This window comes from Xiphias gladius, unplaced genomic scaffold (genome assembly GCF_016859285.1).
Source record: "Xiphias gladius isolate SHS-SW01 ecotype Sanya breed wild unplaced genomic scaffold, ASM1685928v1 HiC_scaffold_1473, whole genome shotgun sequence".
In the NCBI taxonomy this organism is placed as follows: Eukaryota; Metazoa; Chordata; class Actinopteri; order Istiophoriformes; family Xiphiidae; genus Xiphias; species Xiphias gladius.
The window spans coordinates 478,198-497,050 of record NW_024401803.1 but is presented as its reverse complement, the minus strand read 5'-3'; the positions used below and the strand labels follow the sequence as shown (position 1 = coordinate 497,050).

Below are 18,853 nucleotides of genomic sequence, written 5' to 3'. Positions count from 1 at the left end.
ATATGGACTGCCCACTTGGTGTTTGCCATTTAAAGGACTCTGAGAGCATGAGAAAATAGATTCTCTTCTATGAGGAGACAAAAATTGAACCCTCTAGGCAGAACTCCCAAAACTATGTTTGGCAAACACCAGGCATTGCTCATCACTTGGCTACTACTATCCCGGTGAGGTATGTTGGTGGCAGGATCGTGCTATGGGGTTACTTCTCAGTGAAAGGAACTGGGAGATTGGTCTGGTCAGAACTGAGGAAAGGATGAATGCAGCCAATTACAGAGAGGACCTTGAGGAAAACCTGCTCCACAGTGCATGCAACCTAAGACTTGGATGACGATTCATCTTTCATTACGACAATGACTCAAAGCCTAGAGCCAGGACAACACTGGAGTGGTTTCGGGACAAGTCTCTGACTGTCCTTGAGTGGCCCAGCCAGAGCCCAGGGGACTGCAACACCCACATAAAGATTAGGATTACTGCTGTGAAACTAGAGGCCTTTGTTAAAATCCTCAATTACTGCCACAAACTTGATACAGTACAGCCATCTATTAATTATAGATTTTTATTATGAGCTCATGCTTCAGTTTTATACATGACTGTTCACTATAGGGCAGTTTAAAATCAGTTCTTTATAATTTTGTGACAAATTTTTCAATTACAATTTTCATCTCAGAGTACTTTAGTAACTATTTATGCCTGGAGTTACAGTAGGTAAAAGTTCCACATGTCACAAAACAATCTGATTTTGTAAACAGTGGTACTGGATCTACAAAATGAGATACAGAAGTTACACTGTGATTAAATGTAGTTTGGACACAATGCAAAAGCAGTCAAAGAGATGCAGCACCATAGTAATGGAAACACACTATTTGAATGTAAGACTTGGATTTAAGTTAAAGGAGACACTGACAAACAACCTGAGCTCAAGAGTCTGAACTCAAAGATTACAATGAATGAATGAGTCCTCTCATCCAGTACACAGCAGCCCCTCAGCACTCACAGCAATTCAACAAATAATGTCTGGTCTGTTCCAATGACATTAACAGTGTTATATTGTAGTTATTAGACATTTCAGAGACAGTGTCATTATTGCAACTGCATGAAATCTGTAGATTGTCTTTTTCCACCAGAAAGCAGATACTGTTGCTTGCATTGTGCTGGTTTTGACAGTGATTTTATTCTGATAATATTCTGTATATTCCAAAGACATTGAGTTTTTGGTAGCAGGACCAGAAGAAAGCAAATAAGGTGAATGCATATTAGGTGTCACTAACATGGATAATACAATAACATAATCCAAGTCTTTAATTCAGGCTCCTCATGATCCGTATAAGCACTTCTCCAGGTCTGATGAAGACAATATCATGTTGAGTATTTGATTCCTGCCGCTTAACACAAGCCAGCTGATGAATCCACTTGAATAGTTTAAAGATAAATTTGCTGTAGTGAAGAGTAGATTTCTGGATCCTATGGTGCACAATACAGCCAAATACATTTGTCTCCAACAGAAACAGTCCACAAATTTCTCGCCCTCTTCCCAGTGCGCAAAATTAGGGTGGCAGATGCATTCTCGTGAATTCATATTAGAATCAAACCTTTTGTGCTGTAAAAATGTAACTTCTTCCACCTATCAGTATGGCTGAATGGTTGAGTGTCAGCCCCTCTTCACGAAGATATGCGACTTCTCCTCTGGGCTTTCCTCAACAGGTAGACCAGACCCTGAGCAACAAATGGCCACACCAAGAAGAGGAGGATGGTCTGACCCGACACGTCAAATGGCCACCACCTCTCCTCCTGAGAGAAAAAAATTTCAGCTCATTATTTATCATAGAAAAGACAACCAGGAGCTGTCACAATGCTCACACAGCCCTGTTCAAACAAGAGACTGACCACTTTACTGTCAAATAACTGAACATTGCACACCTGACAACTGGTATAAACCACTTTTATTCAGTGTGTGTAACTTTTGCTGAGCACTGGCTACTGTGTCCATTAAAACAGAAAACCATTGCAAGGTTAATTTCTGTCTGCCAGTGTTTTTTTGATACTACCACTGGTGGCACCAAGGTCTGAAATGTTCAAATTAAAACCAAAAGTAATTATATAAATATTACACATAATGTAAAGCAGTATCAGTGTTTTTTTGGCCACTAACAACAAGCTGTAAATTAAAACACTGATGTATTATTAGATTATTAGGTTTTTGACTAATGTGTTATTAAAAATGGTCCTTACAACCAGTTTGAGGTAATGTGTACATTAGTCAGATGCAAAGTGACATGATCATTCATTTGGAGTAGTGTTTCTGTCCATCTGATTAATCTAGTATACAGTGGGTTTATGACAGCTTTTTCTTTGAAAACAGCTCCCTGCTGTAGCTAGAACCAAACTTGATGATAACTGTGAGACTGAACCGAAACAGTTAAGTTGTGGGCCAGAAAACTCCATCAATCTGAGGGGAACTGCAGAGTTAGAGATAGTTCTCTGTGAGTTTGACTCTAGGAGCAACACCTCTCATATTACACTTAGTTATTTGATTCACTGCTAATTTTAAAATATTGGTTAGTACATCAATTATTAGCTGATTTAAAGCTGAAGAGTACTGTTCTCAGGATCCAGATTTTACTCTCATACCTACATTCAGAGGTTAGTTTGAAGATATTATCTTCAGTTTAATACATTCATGATCAACACCAACAGTTGCAGAACAAAAAGAAATTGGAATTACGAGACTTGAGTTGAAATGCTGTTTCTCTCTTACCTGTTGATCTGAAGCTGTGGCTGCACACTGAAGACAGGTTCTCCACTCTGAACTCTGAGCTTGTCACAATGAAAGAGCAATGAGCTAAGAGCACTGAGGGCAGTTTGGTGATGTTCTAGATTTTTCTTCTTGTCCACTAATCCCATATGCAGAGCCAAACCAACACTAAATGTCTCCATTAACAAGAACTGTGTGTATATCAAAGCCTGATACAGTCCTGGTCAAAATTATCGGCATCCCTGAATTTCAAGTACATAATTCAGAATACCTTCACACGTAAATGCAAATGAAACGATTTTTTATACCCAGGATATTTCAATAAAATGTCCAAGGTTACTGAACAATAGAAAAAAAATGAAACTTGAATAATAGTGAAAAAATACAAAATGTATCCCTGACATAATTATCGGCACCCCTCTGATGAATTTAAATTAGTTCCCCAAACCAAACAAAAACAAATAACCTCTGCTTAATTTTCACTGCTCACATGAACCGAAATAACCAATGAATGATGGTTTTACTTCATAAAAATGGGCTGACTGTTTGAGTTTCTTTTTCACAATGGTTTAAACAAAAGAATTGTCTGAGAGCATCAGAAATGTTATTATCAAAAAACAGAACAACTCCGAAGGCTACAGAGCAACTGGCAAAGATCTTTAGATCCCTGTAACAGTTTGTAATGTTATCAAGAATTTTCAAGACACTTCCAGGATGCGGCATTAAACTCAATGAGAGAAATCTGCTAAGATTGGTGCAGATTTTGGAAAAAACACCACGCAAGACATCTAGAGAGCTTAAGGCTGACCTGGAGCAATCTGGAGTGGTGGTTTCATCCCGTACCATGCACCGCACACTCAACTAAGTAGGGCTCCATGGGCAAAGGCCAATAAGGACACCACTATTGAAAGAAAGGCACAAAAAGGCAATACTAATATTTGCAAAATCTCATATAGATAAGCCACAGTCTTTCTGGGATAATGTTCTATGGACAGATGAAGCCGAAATAGAGCTCTTAGGCGATGCAGTGCTTCAGTTTGTTTATAGGCAATGAAATGACACCCATTAGGATAAAAAAAACAAACCAAAAAAAAAAACCCAACCTACAGTAAAACATGGTGGAGGTTCTATCATGCTGTGGGATTGCTTTGCTGCCTCTGTTACTGGAGGCACTGAATGTATCAAAAGGAATGATGAAATCAGAAGAGTACCAAGACATTTTAGACTGAAATGTGTTACCCAGTGTCAAGAAATTAGGTCTGAGGCAAAGGTCTTGGGTCTTTCAGCAGGACAACAACCCAAAGCACAAATCCAGCAGCAGAGCAGCACAAAAGAATGGTTGAAAAACTTTGGCTGAAATCTGCTGAAATCAGCTGTTGCAAAAAGGAGTCCTGTAAACTTAACAGCTTGAATGCATAGCAATGGAAGAGTGGCAGACACTACCAGCAGACAGGGACAAGAAGCTTGAAAATGGCTACAAGAAACATTTAGAGGCTGCCATTGTTGCCAATGGTTCTGCCAACAAATATTAGTGAAGGGTGCAAATAATTGTATCCGGGGGAAATTTTGTGTTTGTATTTTTTCACTATTATTCAAGTTTTGTTTTGTTTTTTCTCTTTTGTTCAGTAACCTTGGACATTTTATCAAGATATTCTGGCTATACAAAATTGGTTGATTTGCATTTATTTCTGAGTTATTCTGGGATATGTACTTGAGATTTAGGGGTGTCAATAATTTTGACCACAACTGCATAAATTCTTCCTTTGTTTAATACTTTTTGGACAACATGGAGCTCCATTGTTGTCCAAAAAATATTAAAAACACAGCAGTGAGCCAAACTGTTGCACTGGATGACATGTTCCTTCATTACCATGAACCCACACTGTAGTTTATTTTGACTCAATCCCACACACACACACCGTGCTGCTGCCCCAAATACAGAGCACTAAATGTGGATTAATCCACTGCTGAAAATAGTCCCCAACAAATGCACTATGTCCTCATTTTCGAGTAACATTTGTTAAAAACTACAGTAACCAGCTGTTTTAGTAAATTACTGAGACTTTAAAAAGGAAACTATATATTTGTGAGGTGTTTTAAGATTCACATCTTCAGTAGGAACCAATGGACTTGGAGCTGAGATCCACAGACAGAGCGAGGAGTCAGAAATGTTAAGAAACGGATTAACACATTGTTGGTTTGGGTCTTTTGCTGGGATTTTTTGACAGTAAGAAACATTCAGAATAACACTGACCTACTTTTTATACAGGCATCTCGCTTTTCTGACATTTTCAATCTCCATTTTCACTTCTGCACTCTAACATAAAAATAAACTCACACTGAATTTGGCCTCAAAGTCCTATGAGTACCATAAGGTATATGCAGAGGGAAGATAGGGGTGCTGATAAATTCCAATGTTGTAACAATTACAACACCAGTTCAGTTTCAGTTATGTAACTTTTAGCTGCTCTAAGTTGAACACTACTACTACTAACATTAGGGTTTTTGCTAGCTTTTTATATTTGAAGCTTAATGATGAAATCAATTCGTTTATGCAGGTGCACTGAGCATTTTGAATTTCTACAACATTTTAAATTAAACAACAGTTTGTTATTCTCTTTGAAATTCGGCAGTTTTGCTCTGAGTGTGTCAGCATAGAATGATCATTATATATGAGCTTACATGTTTGTCAGCGAGCCTCTCCACCACCTCCAGCCTGTCCATCACACTCCTCATGTCCACTCTGAGCCTCTGTAGGGCTATGATGATTTGCTGCTGTAGCTGGGTGTCAGGGGGCATTTCTGCCCCGCCATCTAAACCGTCGCCTCCTCCACGTCCGGCCCCATCACCACCACCCAAGGCCCCCCACCTTGGATTGCCCCGAGGAACACCACCTATGGACCAAAATATAGTCCTGATTTATGAGATGAGCTTTACATATGGCAAGTGTAACAAATGTGTGAAGCGAAGCACTGCTGGAAGTTGAACTTATCCTGCAGAAAGTTGTGTTTGAAGTATTTGTGGTAGCAGCTTACGTTCTCTCCAGTTATGGTAGGAACCTTCCCGCCCCCTGTCTCGCCTCCTGCTAATTGAACCCTGGCCCTTCCCATCCTCAGCTCCCTCTCCACCTTGCCCTGCTCCAACCTGTCGGGCCTCCGGACGGAGAGTTGACTCCAAGTACATGTGGCCGTTTTGAAAACCATTGGAATTGACTACTGGAATCTGAACAGAAATAATTGTTTGAAATAGCCTTATTTGAATATACAGTAACTCTCAATTTACAATTTTTATTCTTTGCTTTTAATTTCATGTTCCAGTTTATTGGAATAATTAATGCACTGTGTGATATCCTCAAGTAGAGTTAACTTGCTTTGTATGTTACCAGTGTCACCAGTGCTACACCCACCATTTCGAGGATGTGAGTGAGTTGTACCTTGATGTTACTGAGTTGCTCCACTGAATCCAAAGAGTCACAGAAGATCTCACTCTCTGAGTCACTGGTCAACACCAAACCCTCGGACACTCCAGAGTCTGCCGCATCACAAGCATTTCAGATATGTGAGAAAAACGTTTTTTATGTCTGTTCATTTGTGTGTAGGTTAGATATTACAGTGTGATCTGACTGCAAACAAATATGTAAAAAAAACAACAATTATTTTTTGGATCACAAACAGAATCATTCTGGGAATTGTATGTTCATTAGACAATTTTGTAGTTCATATGGCTTGCTTCTTCCTGCCCCCCAAAAATAGAACTCTAATGTAGCAGACATAGGCCAGCCTCAGTAAGCTATTAAAGAGTTCTTACTAAGGACATTCAGAGTTTATGGACCCAAAATGGTCTCCTTTCCTGCTTTCCCACAATTAAACCATCACATGCGTAGGAAACCTAGACAAAGGATCTTTCCCAAAAAAAAAAACTAACAAGCTTTTAAAACTTCAGAGATATGTATGACCAACCCATGGGTCAAAAGGACACAAGGCAAATGGGATTAAACAAGCAAAACCTCCACAGAGTGAAACGGAGTTCTTTCCACCACAACTGATCTTTGATTAATATTTTACTGTTACTTCCCTCAAAAAAGACAACATGAAAACAAAAAAACTAATTATCATTAAGGTGTGAGCCCCTCTTCATACTATGGACCCACATAGAATGACTCAAGCACACAATCACGGCATTCTTCTCCCTTTTCCCTTTCCCTTTTTATTAATAGATACCTACCATAAATCAAAGGCCACATTCATGAAGCAAAGCAACAGGATATTTCCCCCTTTTCAACACGTGTTTGCAACAATATGAAATAATTGTCCAATTATTAACCCAGGTAATATTACTCAGCAAACATTTTATGTAATTTATTTCAGTCCCCAGATTTCTATCTTATAGATTGGCCAAAATGTGAAATGAAGTAGGAAAAGGCCATCTTTTCTTTTGTTAATAACTGCGTTGATGACAAAATACTTAATCTTTTAGTCCTTAAACTTCATTTATAGACATCTCAAGATCTGTAATATAACTATAACACAACCTACACATATTTTCTCCCACCGTTGCCCAAATTATCAAATTACTCACTTATCAGCTATTGAATAACATTGTGAACATCTGTGAACAGAGATTTGTGCCACAATGAAGGTCAACTTTCCTGGTCGCCACCGCTTCAACCCAAAATTATAAGTGGTCCTTTGTCTACCATCTAATGCCCTTTGGCTTCCCTTATGCTTTCTCCACATCAGCCCACATGACTGCCTCTTCTCCTGAACTGAACTGAACTGAACTGAACTGAAGAATTGGAGATGGCGAAAACAGCAAAGACTTGCTGTAACTTCTCCAGCCTGTGCCATGGTGGTCCTGAGGTACATCTGGCAAAACAAACCAGGCCAACCGACACTGAACTACTGACCAAAACAGAGAGCCAGAGTCTCTTTGTCTCTCTCCTGTGTGAGTCCTACATCAGCTCAGCTCCATTTGCTGCGTTTGCATTGGCAACCAAACTAAACATCACCGTCTGACCAGTGCAGGATCGCCACGTTAACTCAACGACCTGAAGTGATTGCAACACACTCGCATTAAGAGCTGCCCCTAAAAGGTACCTCTTGCTGAAGACTTCAACTGCCTGAACGCTGAACATTCTGCTTTCTGAGACCTACTAAAACTCTGATACACTGCTGAGCTTCATGATGCCAGCTGACCAGCATGATGGACCCCTGCCTGGGCAGGACTACAGACCACAGAGTCATCCTGCCATCATCCTTCACCATATGCTGCCACAAGTACTGTCCATGCTTTATATTATTACATGAGGTTCTCCAGTTTTCTTTCCAGAAATAATCTAACTCACCTTTTCAGTGAGTAGCATCCCTAAACTGTGATAGATATCATAGCTATCATTTAGTGTAGCTTTATGGTGTATCCTCATTATTTGAATCTATTTCATTATTTGAATATAAACTCTTATTTTCCAAGATAGTTTGGTCATTGATCACTCTCTTACTTGAGTCTGAGAGTGTCTTGACTTAAGAAACCAATATAAATATGATCATTTATTTCATCTTTCATTATTAGATAGGGTTCTTAATGTATTACTATTTGAATATTTATCACATTAATCTTCTCTCTCGGTTCATTATGTGTGTAAATATTGTAAAATAACAACCACATATCTGAGAGAAGTTGTCCTGATTTTTTTTGTTTGTGTAAATCTTTCAATATCTGAGTCCCTGGGGTTCCCAAGAACTAGAAGTGGGGCTCCGAATTCATTTCCCATATTTCCAACCCAGGTTCGCTGACTAGTATGTCCACTACACATGCTGTGGTGTTGCCTACAAACCAGGTGACAGCAATGTACAGGCTCAATTGATTCTCACTTTGTCAGTAGCTTACTAGGGCTGCCTTCTGAATGTCAGTGACTCCAAACATCGGTCAAAAAGCCCCAGTTCAAATCTTTAGCTGTCAGTCAAATCACAGGCCTTTTTTTCCCTGTGCAATTGTACCCAGAACACAGGATATCAGCATGCCAGGCTGCCAACTGTTAGACAGGTGTAATCCCAACACCCCATCATTTATAATACAAGAACTCTTCGTAAACTCACCTTGTTTCTAAGTGCACCTGGGTGAGCCACTGTGCATGGAGCACTGTACTGTACTGTAGGGGAACAAGCGTTGGCACCCTGCACCACAATTCACAGGATTATTACTATTTTACATGCAAGGGGCCCCTTTCCACTGATGACAAGCTGAATGTAACTCTGATGACAGGAAAACTTTTTCCAATGAACATACCTTTGCCAAAAAAAATGGGTAAATAGACTGAGAATATGTCTGAAACAGGCCAAAAGAGTCTCAGATGCGTAAGCTCCAACAAACTCTGCTATTGTTTCAAATATAGTCCCTCCTGCTGGATACAGAGGGACACACTCTCTCCCTCTCTCTCTCTCTGCTGTTGTTGTTAACACGGACATGAACATCACAAAATATAATTACAATTATAAATACAATTAAAGTCAATATTTCTAACGACGAAAAGAAAAAAAAAATATGTAAATGAGAACAACTATATGGTGAATTTGGCTGAATTAAAACAGTATGGATGACCACAGAGATCACAATCATAAAATCTGAATTAATCAGCTGGCAGCCTGTCTCACTTCTTACCAAATGTTGGCTGTGAAACACTTGTGAGGGCGCAAGTTGTTTCCATAGGAAAAACTGCATTTTAAAAATTAGACAGCTTAGAGTAGACAGAGACTCAGACCAGAAGAAAGGTGTGGACAGGAGCTATACTCATTACATACCATTAGGGATGGTGTTGGCAGTGCAGTCTATAATCTCAGCCAGGCTGAACTCCTGATCTGGATCCTCTGGAAGAGAAGAATCTTCTTTAGGCCGCTCCTGCTCCTCATCCTCATTCTGCCTCTCAACATGCTGCTTGCCTTTAAGACCTACAGTAAAAAACAAACACTCCTCTATATATTCACACTTAAAATCATCATAAAGTCACCACAGGTTAATTCATTTTCTATAAAGGTAAGTGAAAATGGAAACTGATGTCAACAAGACTGACAGCTGACACTGGCTAATAGCTTTTTAACTGTATAGGGCAGTTTTCAACCCCGCTCAAACAGCTCGAACTGTCTGAGACTTATGGATGTCACACGATATTAAAACTGCTTTTTACTGTCTTGCCATCATAGTTTGTATGTACCACTATTTTTAAAGCTGCATTCAATGATTTTTGGCCACTTGGGAGCAGTGAAACAAGCTGTTACATTGCAACATGATTATTCGTTTGGAGTGGTGTTTGTGTCCACCTGATGATTCTGAGTCCAATATTCACTCTCTTGTAGAGTAAGGGCACCAGCAAAACACCTGGAAAACAACCAAACAGGAGGAAGCGAGAGATCTTGTATCAAGAAGGGAAATCAAGACTCTAAATAAGCAGTTCAAAAGAGCAAGTGCTGAAGAAAAGGAGGCTATAAAAAGATATGACCAGTGGACTTGCAGGGCAACTGTACAGACTGAGAAGGGCAGAAAGGTCTTGGAGACTGAGGAAGGAGAAGGAGGCCAGGTGAGCTCAGTTCCTGAAGGACCAATACAGGTTTACCAAAATTCTGTTTGGTAAAGCAAAATCCAGGAGACTGACCAGCCCTTACGGCATTTGTGGAGGAGTTCCTCAAAGAGAGCCACAGCAACAATCTTATGGGCCAGGCTTTAATTGCACGCCTGAAGATCGTTAGAACTAAACCTCTTGAGGAAGAGCTAGACACCAGTGAATCAACATGGAGAGAAGTCCCAGACATTGTACAGAAAGCCCAATCAGCATCTGCCCCAGGACCAAGTGGTATAACTTATAACGTATAAAAAAGATGCCTGATGCTACTCTCAGGCTAGGGAAGCTTTTCCGGAAGGTATGGAAAAAAGGCATGATCCCCTCATCTCGGAAAAGAGCAGAGGGCTGTTTAGTAACAAAGGAAACAGACTCCTCTGAGATTAGTTGGTTCCGACCCATTTCTCTGCTAAGCGTCAAAGAAAAGATCCTCTTCTTTGTCTTGGCGAGAAGGATGACTATCTGCATGTTGAAGAACAAGTACGTCGAAACACTAGTCCATGAGGGTGGCACCCCCAGCTGTCCTCAATCAGCTGATAAGGGAGGCCAGATACAGTTGTCTGGCTTGAATTGGCCAATGCGTATGGATCAATCCCTCACATCATCATCAAAACAGCTATGGAACACTACCATATCCTCCACCACATCAGAGGAATGATTGACAACTACTTTGGAGGAATCAATGTACTTTTCAAGACATCCTATTTCACAAACCAGGGGAAAGACCTGGAAAACATCTTGTTTATTACAGGAATGAATCTACTCATAACACCGGTAGGAAAGAAATCCTAAGGGCTGATAATGGAGTCCGGCACCCACCAACCTCCAATAAGAGGTTTTATGGATGACCTAACCATAACAACTTCATCCCATGTACAAGCAAGGTGGATACTTAAGGCACTTGTTGACTTGGTAACATGGGCAAGAATGAAGGTCATATCAAGAAAGGCAAAAAGCATGATGATCAGAAATGGGAATGTGACTAGTAAATACCAGCTTCACATCCAGGGGGAGGTTATACCATCAATTGAGGAAAACCCAATAAAATGTATACGTAAGTGGTATGATGCCTTCTTACTGAAAGAAGCAATGTATCCAGGTCAGTAAAACCGGCAGATGAATGCCTGAAGAAGATAGATGGATCTGTCTTATCAGGTAAAATTCAAGGCCTGGCTCTTCCAGCATGCTCTGCTACCAAGAATCATGTGGCTGCTGGCAATTTATTTAGTGCCTATGACATCAGTGGAAGGAGTCGACAGGTGAGTGAACAAACACCTACACAGGTGGCTCGGAATTCCACCAAGTCAGTAGCTCTATACATCAGGTCTGGTCAGTTACAGCTACCCCAATCATCAGCGGTTGAAGAGTTCAAAGTGGCAAAGTGCAGGGTTGAGATGATGTATAGAGACTCCAGCAATGAAAAGGTCAGAGATGCAGGCATCTCCACAAGATGATGCTGTGGGCAGCTGTTCACAGGCTGAAAGCATGCTGAAGTTGAATAATATCATTGAGAACCTGTGCATGGGGAGACAAAGGCTCAGACCTGGTCCAACAACAGCCAGCAGGCCTGGCTATTTCCAGTTGAGGTAGGCTACAGAGGTTTCCCAGCACAGACTGTGTGGAAGATGCTCACAGCTCTGGGAATAGCAGGAAAGGAGAGAAAGACAGAAGCTCGCAGGTCGGGGAAAGCAGCGGAAAGAGCCTCTGGTTGGCTCTAGAACAGGAGGAAAGAGTTGAGCCAGAAGCCAGGAGAACATGGGCAGTGACTGGCCATCTCTGCCAACCCACCAATTTCAGGACGTTGCAGTTTAGGGTCGAAATGTCCGAGGACAGTCCGACGCCGCCTGATGACATCTTTTCCTGGCCGAAAGCTTTAGTCATAAGAAAGTGACTGAAGGTGTTACCATTTAGATGTATCTAAAAGTAGCTCTGTTTTTGGTCTCTACCAACTCCTGAGGGAAATATCTGGCTCTTTAGCTGCTAAATGCTCCACTATGGTAACCAGCTAGTTTCAAACCTTGTCTGTCCGTTGTTTGCTGCTGAGCAGGTAGTGTATAGTGGCTTTTTACAGCTTTTTCTCTGAAAACACATGCCTGCTGCGGCCAAAAACTACGGTATGAGAGCAGCGAGAGTGAACCTAAACAGTAAAAGGTGAGGTCCAGACAGATATAAATTGATCTGAAACTCCCTATAAAGCTCCGTAAAGCCGAGGGGAGCTGCAGATTCCACTCATAATTTTCTGCAGGTTCATACTCTGTTTTTTGTTTGTTTGTTTTTTTGTGTGTTTTTTTTTTTAATTATACCAAACCAAAAAAAAAAAAAAAAAAAAAAAAAAAAAAAAGGTGTTGTCTGTGGACTGCCTTAGAAAGTGTTCAGGCTCCCAACGGACATCCTGTACTGTTCACAAAGGTGGACTGCACAGACATCAGTGCACCCTCCAACTACTTGGGGTCACTGACCCTCTGTAAGTGTGAGCAGTGACCCTGGAGGTCGCGGCATATCTTCAATCACCAGGTAGAGAGGTTCGAAGTGGTGGAAGAGCGCGGCTGTCTTCTCATTCATGGGCATGGTGTCGACGACCTGCAGATCAGTGGAAACCTTCATTGATCACTGGTAATTACAGTACAAGTCCCTGTGTTCATGCTGCCTGAGAGCCATTTTATTTATCCGGTTTTGTTTAATGCCCTGATTCATATTCACAACTTTACTGTGAATTTATTTGATCAGAGATCAAAGAAACCAACAGGAACCTGACCTAAACAAATTAGTGTTAATATCTAAACAGTGCCTGGTGGCAAAATGTGGGCTTGAGGTACCAAGGTGTAAGCATCCTTCACTTCAAAATTATTCATTTATTTATTTTATTTGAGACATTCATTAAAATGTAAATCTACCTTCAACTGACTAATTTTCACCTGCAGTATGCAGATATCGTCTTGCTAGAAATACTACTTACAATGCTGAACTATATGACTGAAAAAAATCTGTCATGTACCTCCTGAGCTACATTCTTCATCTCGTCCACATACGCTGCCATGGCACTCTCACTGCTCATCTCTCCCAGACGGCTCCAGGCATCCCTAACACATAAACAATAACAACGGGTCAAACAAAGGTCTGCTATTACACAACATTATTATCACTAATGCAGTGCCCATTGAAAACGTGCTTATCATTTCATCAATAGTAAAATATTTTATTCAATCATCTAATCATCATCATCTAATTTCCACGTCACTTCTGTGTCATAATATTTATAATAATAGACCCTATTTGTCTGATACCTGATCAGAAAATACTGGACCACAAATTCAAAAGGGCTGCTATGACACATACACTCACTTGCCCATTTATTAGGTACACCTACATAAAACTAATGCAGTACAATACAACAGGGCTGCAATAAATCCTCCATTCATGAGGATTATAATGTTCAGTTTTTATTGAATCTGTTTGAAAGAGGAGTAGATTTAGTTTAATGGTCATTTTGGAGGCTGTAAATTGTGGCGCTGTTGAACTGTACTGGGTTATACTGAGAAGTGTTCCTAATATTTTGTCAACCTTAATTAATATAAATCAGATGGACAAAAAATTGGAACAAAAACACACATTGTGAGATTAGCTCAAACTGAATTATCTGGTTCTTACCAACAGCCATGGAGATAAAGTTACAAATCCATATGGAGGGCATCACACCAAATTTCATGCAAAAATCTAGCAAACTTGTGTTGCAACGCCTTCTGGCAAACATAATAAGAACCAATGATCACATTAAAAATTTGATTTCTGAATGGAAATATGACGGACAGTATAAACTGCATGGCCTTCTGTCTGTACCATGTAAGAAGACCACTTATCAAAGCAACTGAATAGCTAGTGTCTGCTACCAAAAAAAAAAAAAAAAAAAACAACTTCTACCAATAAGTAACCCGACTCTAATTACAGAGTGATATAGTGCACACTCATACACACCATTTGTAGCGACCCACTGGGTCCCAGAAGCCAGGTCGGGGCACCGTACAGGGTCCACACACTGCCTGCTTGTACAAACTGTAGAAACGTAGCATCACCTCATAGGACGGCCGGTAGGAGCCTGTAAAATAACAGACATTTATCAAGTTTAACTGTCTTATTTCTCCATTTACCTGAGCACAGGCAAACACAACGAGGACTTCAGATCACAAGCAAAACAGCAGCTCATTTGATCTTTAGCAAAGAGGAACCTTTGAGCTGCTATATTCAGAAATTTGATGTGAGACTGTACTCAAAGTAAAATGTTACATACCATTTTTGGGTAGGTTATGGACGACATCCACGGCAGCCTGAAACCGTTTCTGATGATCAATCAAAGGCTCTGCCATTGCTGGGACTGGCATGACACTGACTTGTTAAATCTACCAGGATGGATACAGATGGAGCTGAAAGAGCACACAAAAACAGATGTAGCAGTCGGTAACAGTCAGTTAGGAGAGTGGAATCAAAAATTAACATTATGTGACAAGCATTATAATCTATGTGACATAGATCATAATGCTTGTCACATAATGTTAACATTGAACACATTTACTGTATTTATATCAAGCTGCTAGTTAAAAATTGTGACAGGCTAATGCATCACAGAAAATTTCACAAAACAGGACTTAAGGTCTTTAGGTTAGTCACTATTCGGACCAAGCAGCACTTGGGAGTTTGACTGCAATGTTTAAGTGAAAACTAATTTCTATAAATTGATATAGACTTATTAAAAATATGAAACACAAACATAACTTATTGCTTAAGTATTCATCCCTTTAAAGCCAAGATTTAGCAGAGGGACCTTTGGCAACGGTTATTGTAGCTCCTTCAGGGTATCACTATGCCTCTTGATGACTCCCCTCGTCTCAGACAGGCACCGAGTTTTTGCGGACGGCCTGTTTAAAGCAGACTTACATCTATGTGATTTTTTTTTATTTTTTAATGACTGATCTTAATTAGTCTAAGGGACACTCAGTGCCACGGAAGTGCCTAAATATCCTTCCCCTAATTCATTGGTTCTCAGCCTGCAGGTCCTGATACTGAAGGAGGTTGTGAGACAATTTCCGGGTGTCACCAGATGGTGGTGGATAAGAAAATAAATTAAAAATAAAATAGCATATTTTAGACAGGGGAATGGTTTTTACATCACCTGTACCCATGGTATAATTTGCCTTAAAATAAGTTTTATTAACTGTGATAGTGAGTCAAAGTGTGCGTGCACAGGAGTTTCTGATTGGAAACAAAGAAAGCAGCTATAGCTAGTTTTGCTAGCTATCACATAGAATGACTATGGAGCAATGGTTTCTCAGAAAAGGTATTCCAGCTCAAGACTTGGGCTGACAAGAGGTCTCTCAAGGTGGGTCACCTGAAAGTCCGACAGCACTAATTAAGCCAAAATCAAATTAGTTGTTCTGTCTGTGGGTAAAGCAATGGTCTTCCTGTTTGAGTTTGGTAGTGTTCATGTGTTGTATTCAGAGCCTAATTTGTAAATCAGGAGGTCCCCAAAAAACTGAACACATCAAAAATCCAAAGTCCCCTGGGCATATTGGACAATGCACAAAACTAAACGAAACTGTCATCACAAGCAAAGCATTACTTATGATTTATTTACATTTATTAATCAGAGCATTCTCAATAATCACTCAAAACCAGCAATAGGAGGCACACTGAAACAGCTGTTTATGGTTTGTGGCTCTCTCCTTCTCTCTCTATCCCTCTCTCGTTGCCTGTCCCTTCACTTCCCTGTCATTTCCCTTTTGTCTGTGGTTTGCTACAATGGGGGGGAAATGGAATTAGAGTCAAAAATTCTATTTACAACCACAAAAAGCAAGCAGGCTAAGAAACCGAACTAAGTGAAGTGTTCAGTCTGTCTATTGATCTCCTACGCTCCGTTTTAGTACTATGGACAGCACCACACCTACACACACACACCCTAATTTAGCCATACTCATTTCACCATTTCACAGCACAAATGCCCACTTACTTAGCTGTGGGGCTTATAATAATTATATGCCAAATATTTAAACAACAAAAAGCATTAAACCACTTGCCAGCAAACAGTGCTTCTACCGGTGTATATGACAAATGAGGTCCAGAAAATTTATGAGCAATCTTTGTGTTTGCATCGGCGTAAAATGTACAAGTGCTATGGCAGGGTGGCGTGTGTGTGTAGCGGGACTACTTTTTAGTAAAACACTGGTTTGTATGTTTCACTAACCTTGTAACGGATTTGCCTGGAATGTTCATTGGTCTTCATGATAAAGTTTTGCAGCATCTGACTTTCCACATACAGATATATTTTATCTGAAAGCACGTGTCACACCTTTGTTTTTTACTTCATTTGTATCCGTTTATAAAGCTTCGTTTTCACGTTGTGATTTAAGTATTTCTTCTACTAATGACTTTCAGAAAAATCCAATAACACTCAAAGAGGACATGAAAGTACAGTGGAGAACACTTTTTGTAGGCACAATAATGTAGTGCTCACTCCGCCCAACACTATGTATTTCAGTAGACGAGGATTGTTGGTATCCAGGAAGTGGGCGGCGTTTCACCTAAACTAGGTTGGAGAAAGCGTCCAGGTTCATTCACAGCATGCAGGGTTTAACAGCTACTTTTACTTATGAAAGTACTGCTTTCTAATGGTCATTGATTTACCAGACTTTCCATCACGAATCCAAGAATTGACTGTGGCTAAAGTAAAAGCATACATATACTGCTACATAATTATACCGAGAAACATCATATCGCTAAATTCAAATTTGGTTTGATTAGACAAAAACAGAAACAACACTCCGAAGTGCAGCATATGGAAGACAGCTGAGCTAGCTAACTAGCTTGCTAACTTTTCTTACCTCAGAAGCTGTGTGTCCCGCCACTTGCCATCAGCAGCACCATGTAAACAGCACACAAATACCAAAGTACTCCTTGATACGGCTGGCTACTGTAGTTTCGCCTATTTGCGGGTTTACTTTAACGGTTAAGTTTATCTACAAATCTACCCACGGTCCTACCTAACCTGAGACTGACCTATCCAGTCCATCTACTCCGGGATGTTGTTTATACAGACGACTTCCGCGTCACATCACAAGACGCATGTATGACCACGCCCACTTGGCCATTTAAAGTGACACCGCTAAAAAAAATTAAATAAAAAGTATATTCAAAAAAGAAAATTAAATTAAATTAAATTTATAATAATGCAGAAAGTTAGAGTGCAAAAATCAGTATCTTCTTTTAAATACTTTCTGAACATTCGTTTTTAATCAAATGCCTGTCTTATTATTCAATTGGCTAAGGTGTGTATGTGTCTATATAGTTTATGTGGTTATATATTTATATTTGTATAGATATGTATTTTTATATATGATATGATAAAATCCCATTCTATCTTAAAAAAATTTTTTAAATCAACAGAGCAATTATCACTACATGACACAAAAAAGCAAGGCACAAAAAACATGTTAAATCCTTTGTATATAGCTGCCATCCAGACCTAGTGGTGCCTTACAAGTAGAATCAGTATTCTCAGAATCTGTATTTCTGTTCTTCGATTTCTATTCTTGTTAACCGTTTAAAATCTAATATACTTGTTCTCACCAATGCAATTTAGGAAAAATAGTTCAGATGACAGCACAGAAGCTAGGCCTATTTCAGGTAAGGTAGAGCCATCAATTTATTACAGGCTCTAAGCAGTCCGTGTATTACAGCCGACACGGGACGTATTAGGACCATTTGTGCTTAAATCATTATGGGGCGCCATTGCCCTGATTAAAGCGGACAGTATTTGGGGATAAGCTATTTTTAGTCTCATCACTTAGACTGTGATTTGGTTCAAATTAGAGGTTAGTGGACCGAGATGAGGAAGACTGTTTCAGATCGGACAGATGGGCGTTTCTCCTCAGTTTGTAACCCATTTAAGAACCGTCTGTTGTTAAACTGCCAAAGACTACACAAATTCCGGAAATGTTGAGAGTTTGCATTCAAAACAAAGGCATAGTTGTAATTTTGTAAATTAAGATATGAGTGTTTCATTTTTGATACAACCAAAAAGAGATCATTTAAGTGGGGATAAAGTGGGGGTAAACGGGGGAATATTTAATTTAGTCTAATTTATTTCACTTTATCCGAATAATAGATTAATTTACAAAAGATTTCTCTGTAAAATACATTTTTGGACAGGTGTCATTTATGTCAGCTTTGGCAAAGCTGACTTTGAAGTTTTTAGCAGTCTAATACAGAACATAAATGAAGAAAAAATAACCCATAGTTTTTCAGCCACCTCTAAAATAGTTCTCATATCATGGCACAATTCAGAGGACCACAGTAGTATTATTTTGTTGAACCCTGACAAAAATAAAAGGGTTTTTCCAGTAATCAGGAACACACCATGCTACAGACCAAAATTTTGATAAGATTACATCTTATTTGAGGGAATTTTTTCCCGTTGGTAAACATATATAGGATTCTACTGTTGG

The 18,853-nt window shown here is 39.7% G+C and overlaps 1 protein-coding gene across 2 annotated transcripts; it reads right to left on the bottom strand.

The window, feature by feature from the left end:
* Positions 1–544: 544 nt before the first annotated feature.
* acbd4 (acyl-CoA binding domain containing 4) lies at positions 545–17,421 on the bottom strand. Of its 2 annotated transcripts, none has more exons than XM_040123036.1 (11): positions 17,231–17,421; positions 14,647–14,779; positions 14,334–14,454; positions 13,357–13,441; positions 12,821–12,941; positions 9,550–9,696; positions 6,186–6,283; positions 5,788–5,974; positions 5,435–5,646; positions 2,756–2,814; positions 545–1,788 (listed from the first exon to the last, which is right to left on the bottom strand). In XM_040123036.1, exons 2-11 carry the CDS (start codon positions 14,735–14,737, stop codon positions 1,695–1,697), a joined length of 1,215 nt encoding a protein of 404 aa, XP_039978970.1. In that variant the 5' UTR covers positions 14,738–14,779; positions 17,231–17,421; the 3' UTR covers positions 545–1,694. The 2 variants fall into 2 exon arrangements, with proteins under 2 accessions (XP_039978970.1, XP_039978969.1); XM_040123035.1 differs by having other exon boundaries at positions 2,756–2,809.
* Between the last annotated feature and the right edge of the window lie 1,432 nt (positions 17,422–18,853).

Excerpts from the sequence above, each read along its gene's own strand:
- acbd4 (XM_040123035.1), bottom strand. The coding sequence starts at position 14,737 with ATGCCAGTCCCAGCAATGGCAGAGCCTTTGATTGATCATCAGAAACGG. Across the intron at positions 5,975-6,185 it reads AGCAACTCAGTAACATCAAG|ATTCCAGTAGTCAATTCCAA; the intron begins GTACAACTCACT and ends ATTTCTGTTCAG. Across the intron at positions 2,810-5,434 it reads AGAGGCTCGCTGACAAACAT|AGTTCAGAGTGGAGAACCTG; the intron begins GTAAGCTCATAT and ends TGACAAGCTCAG.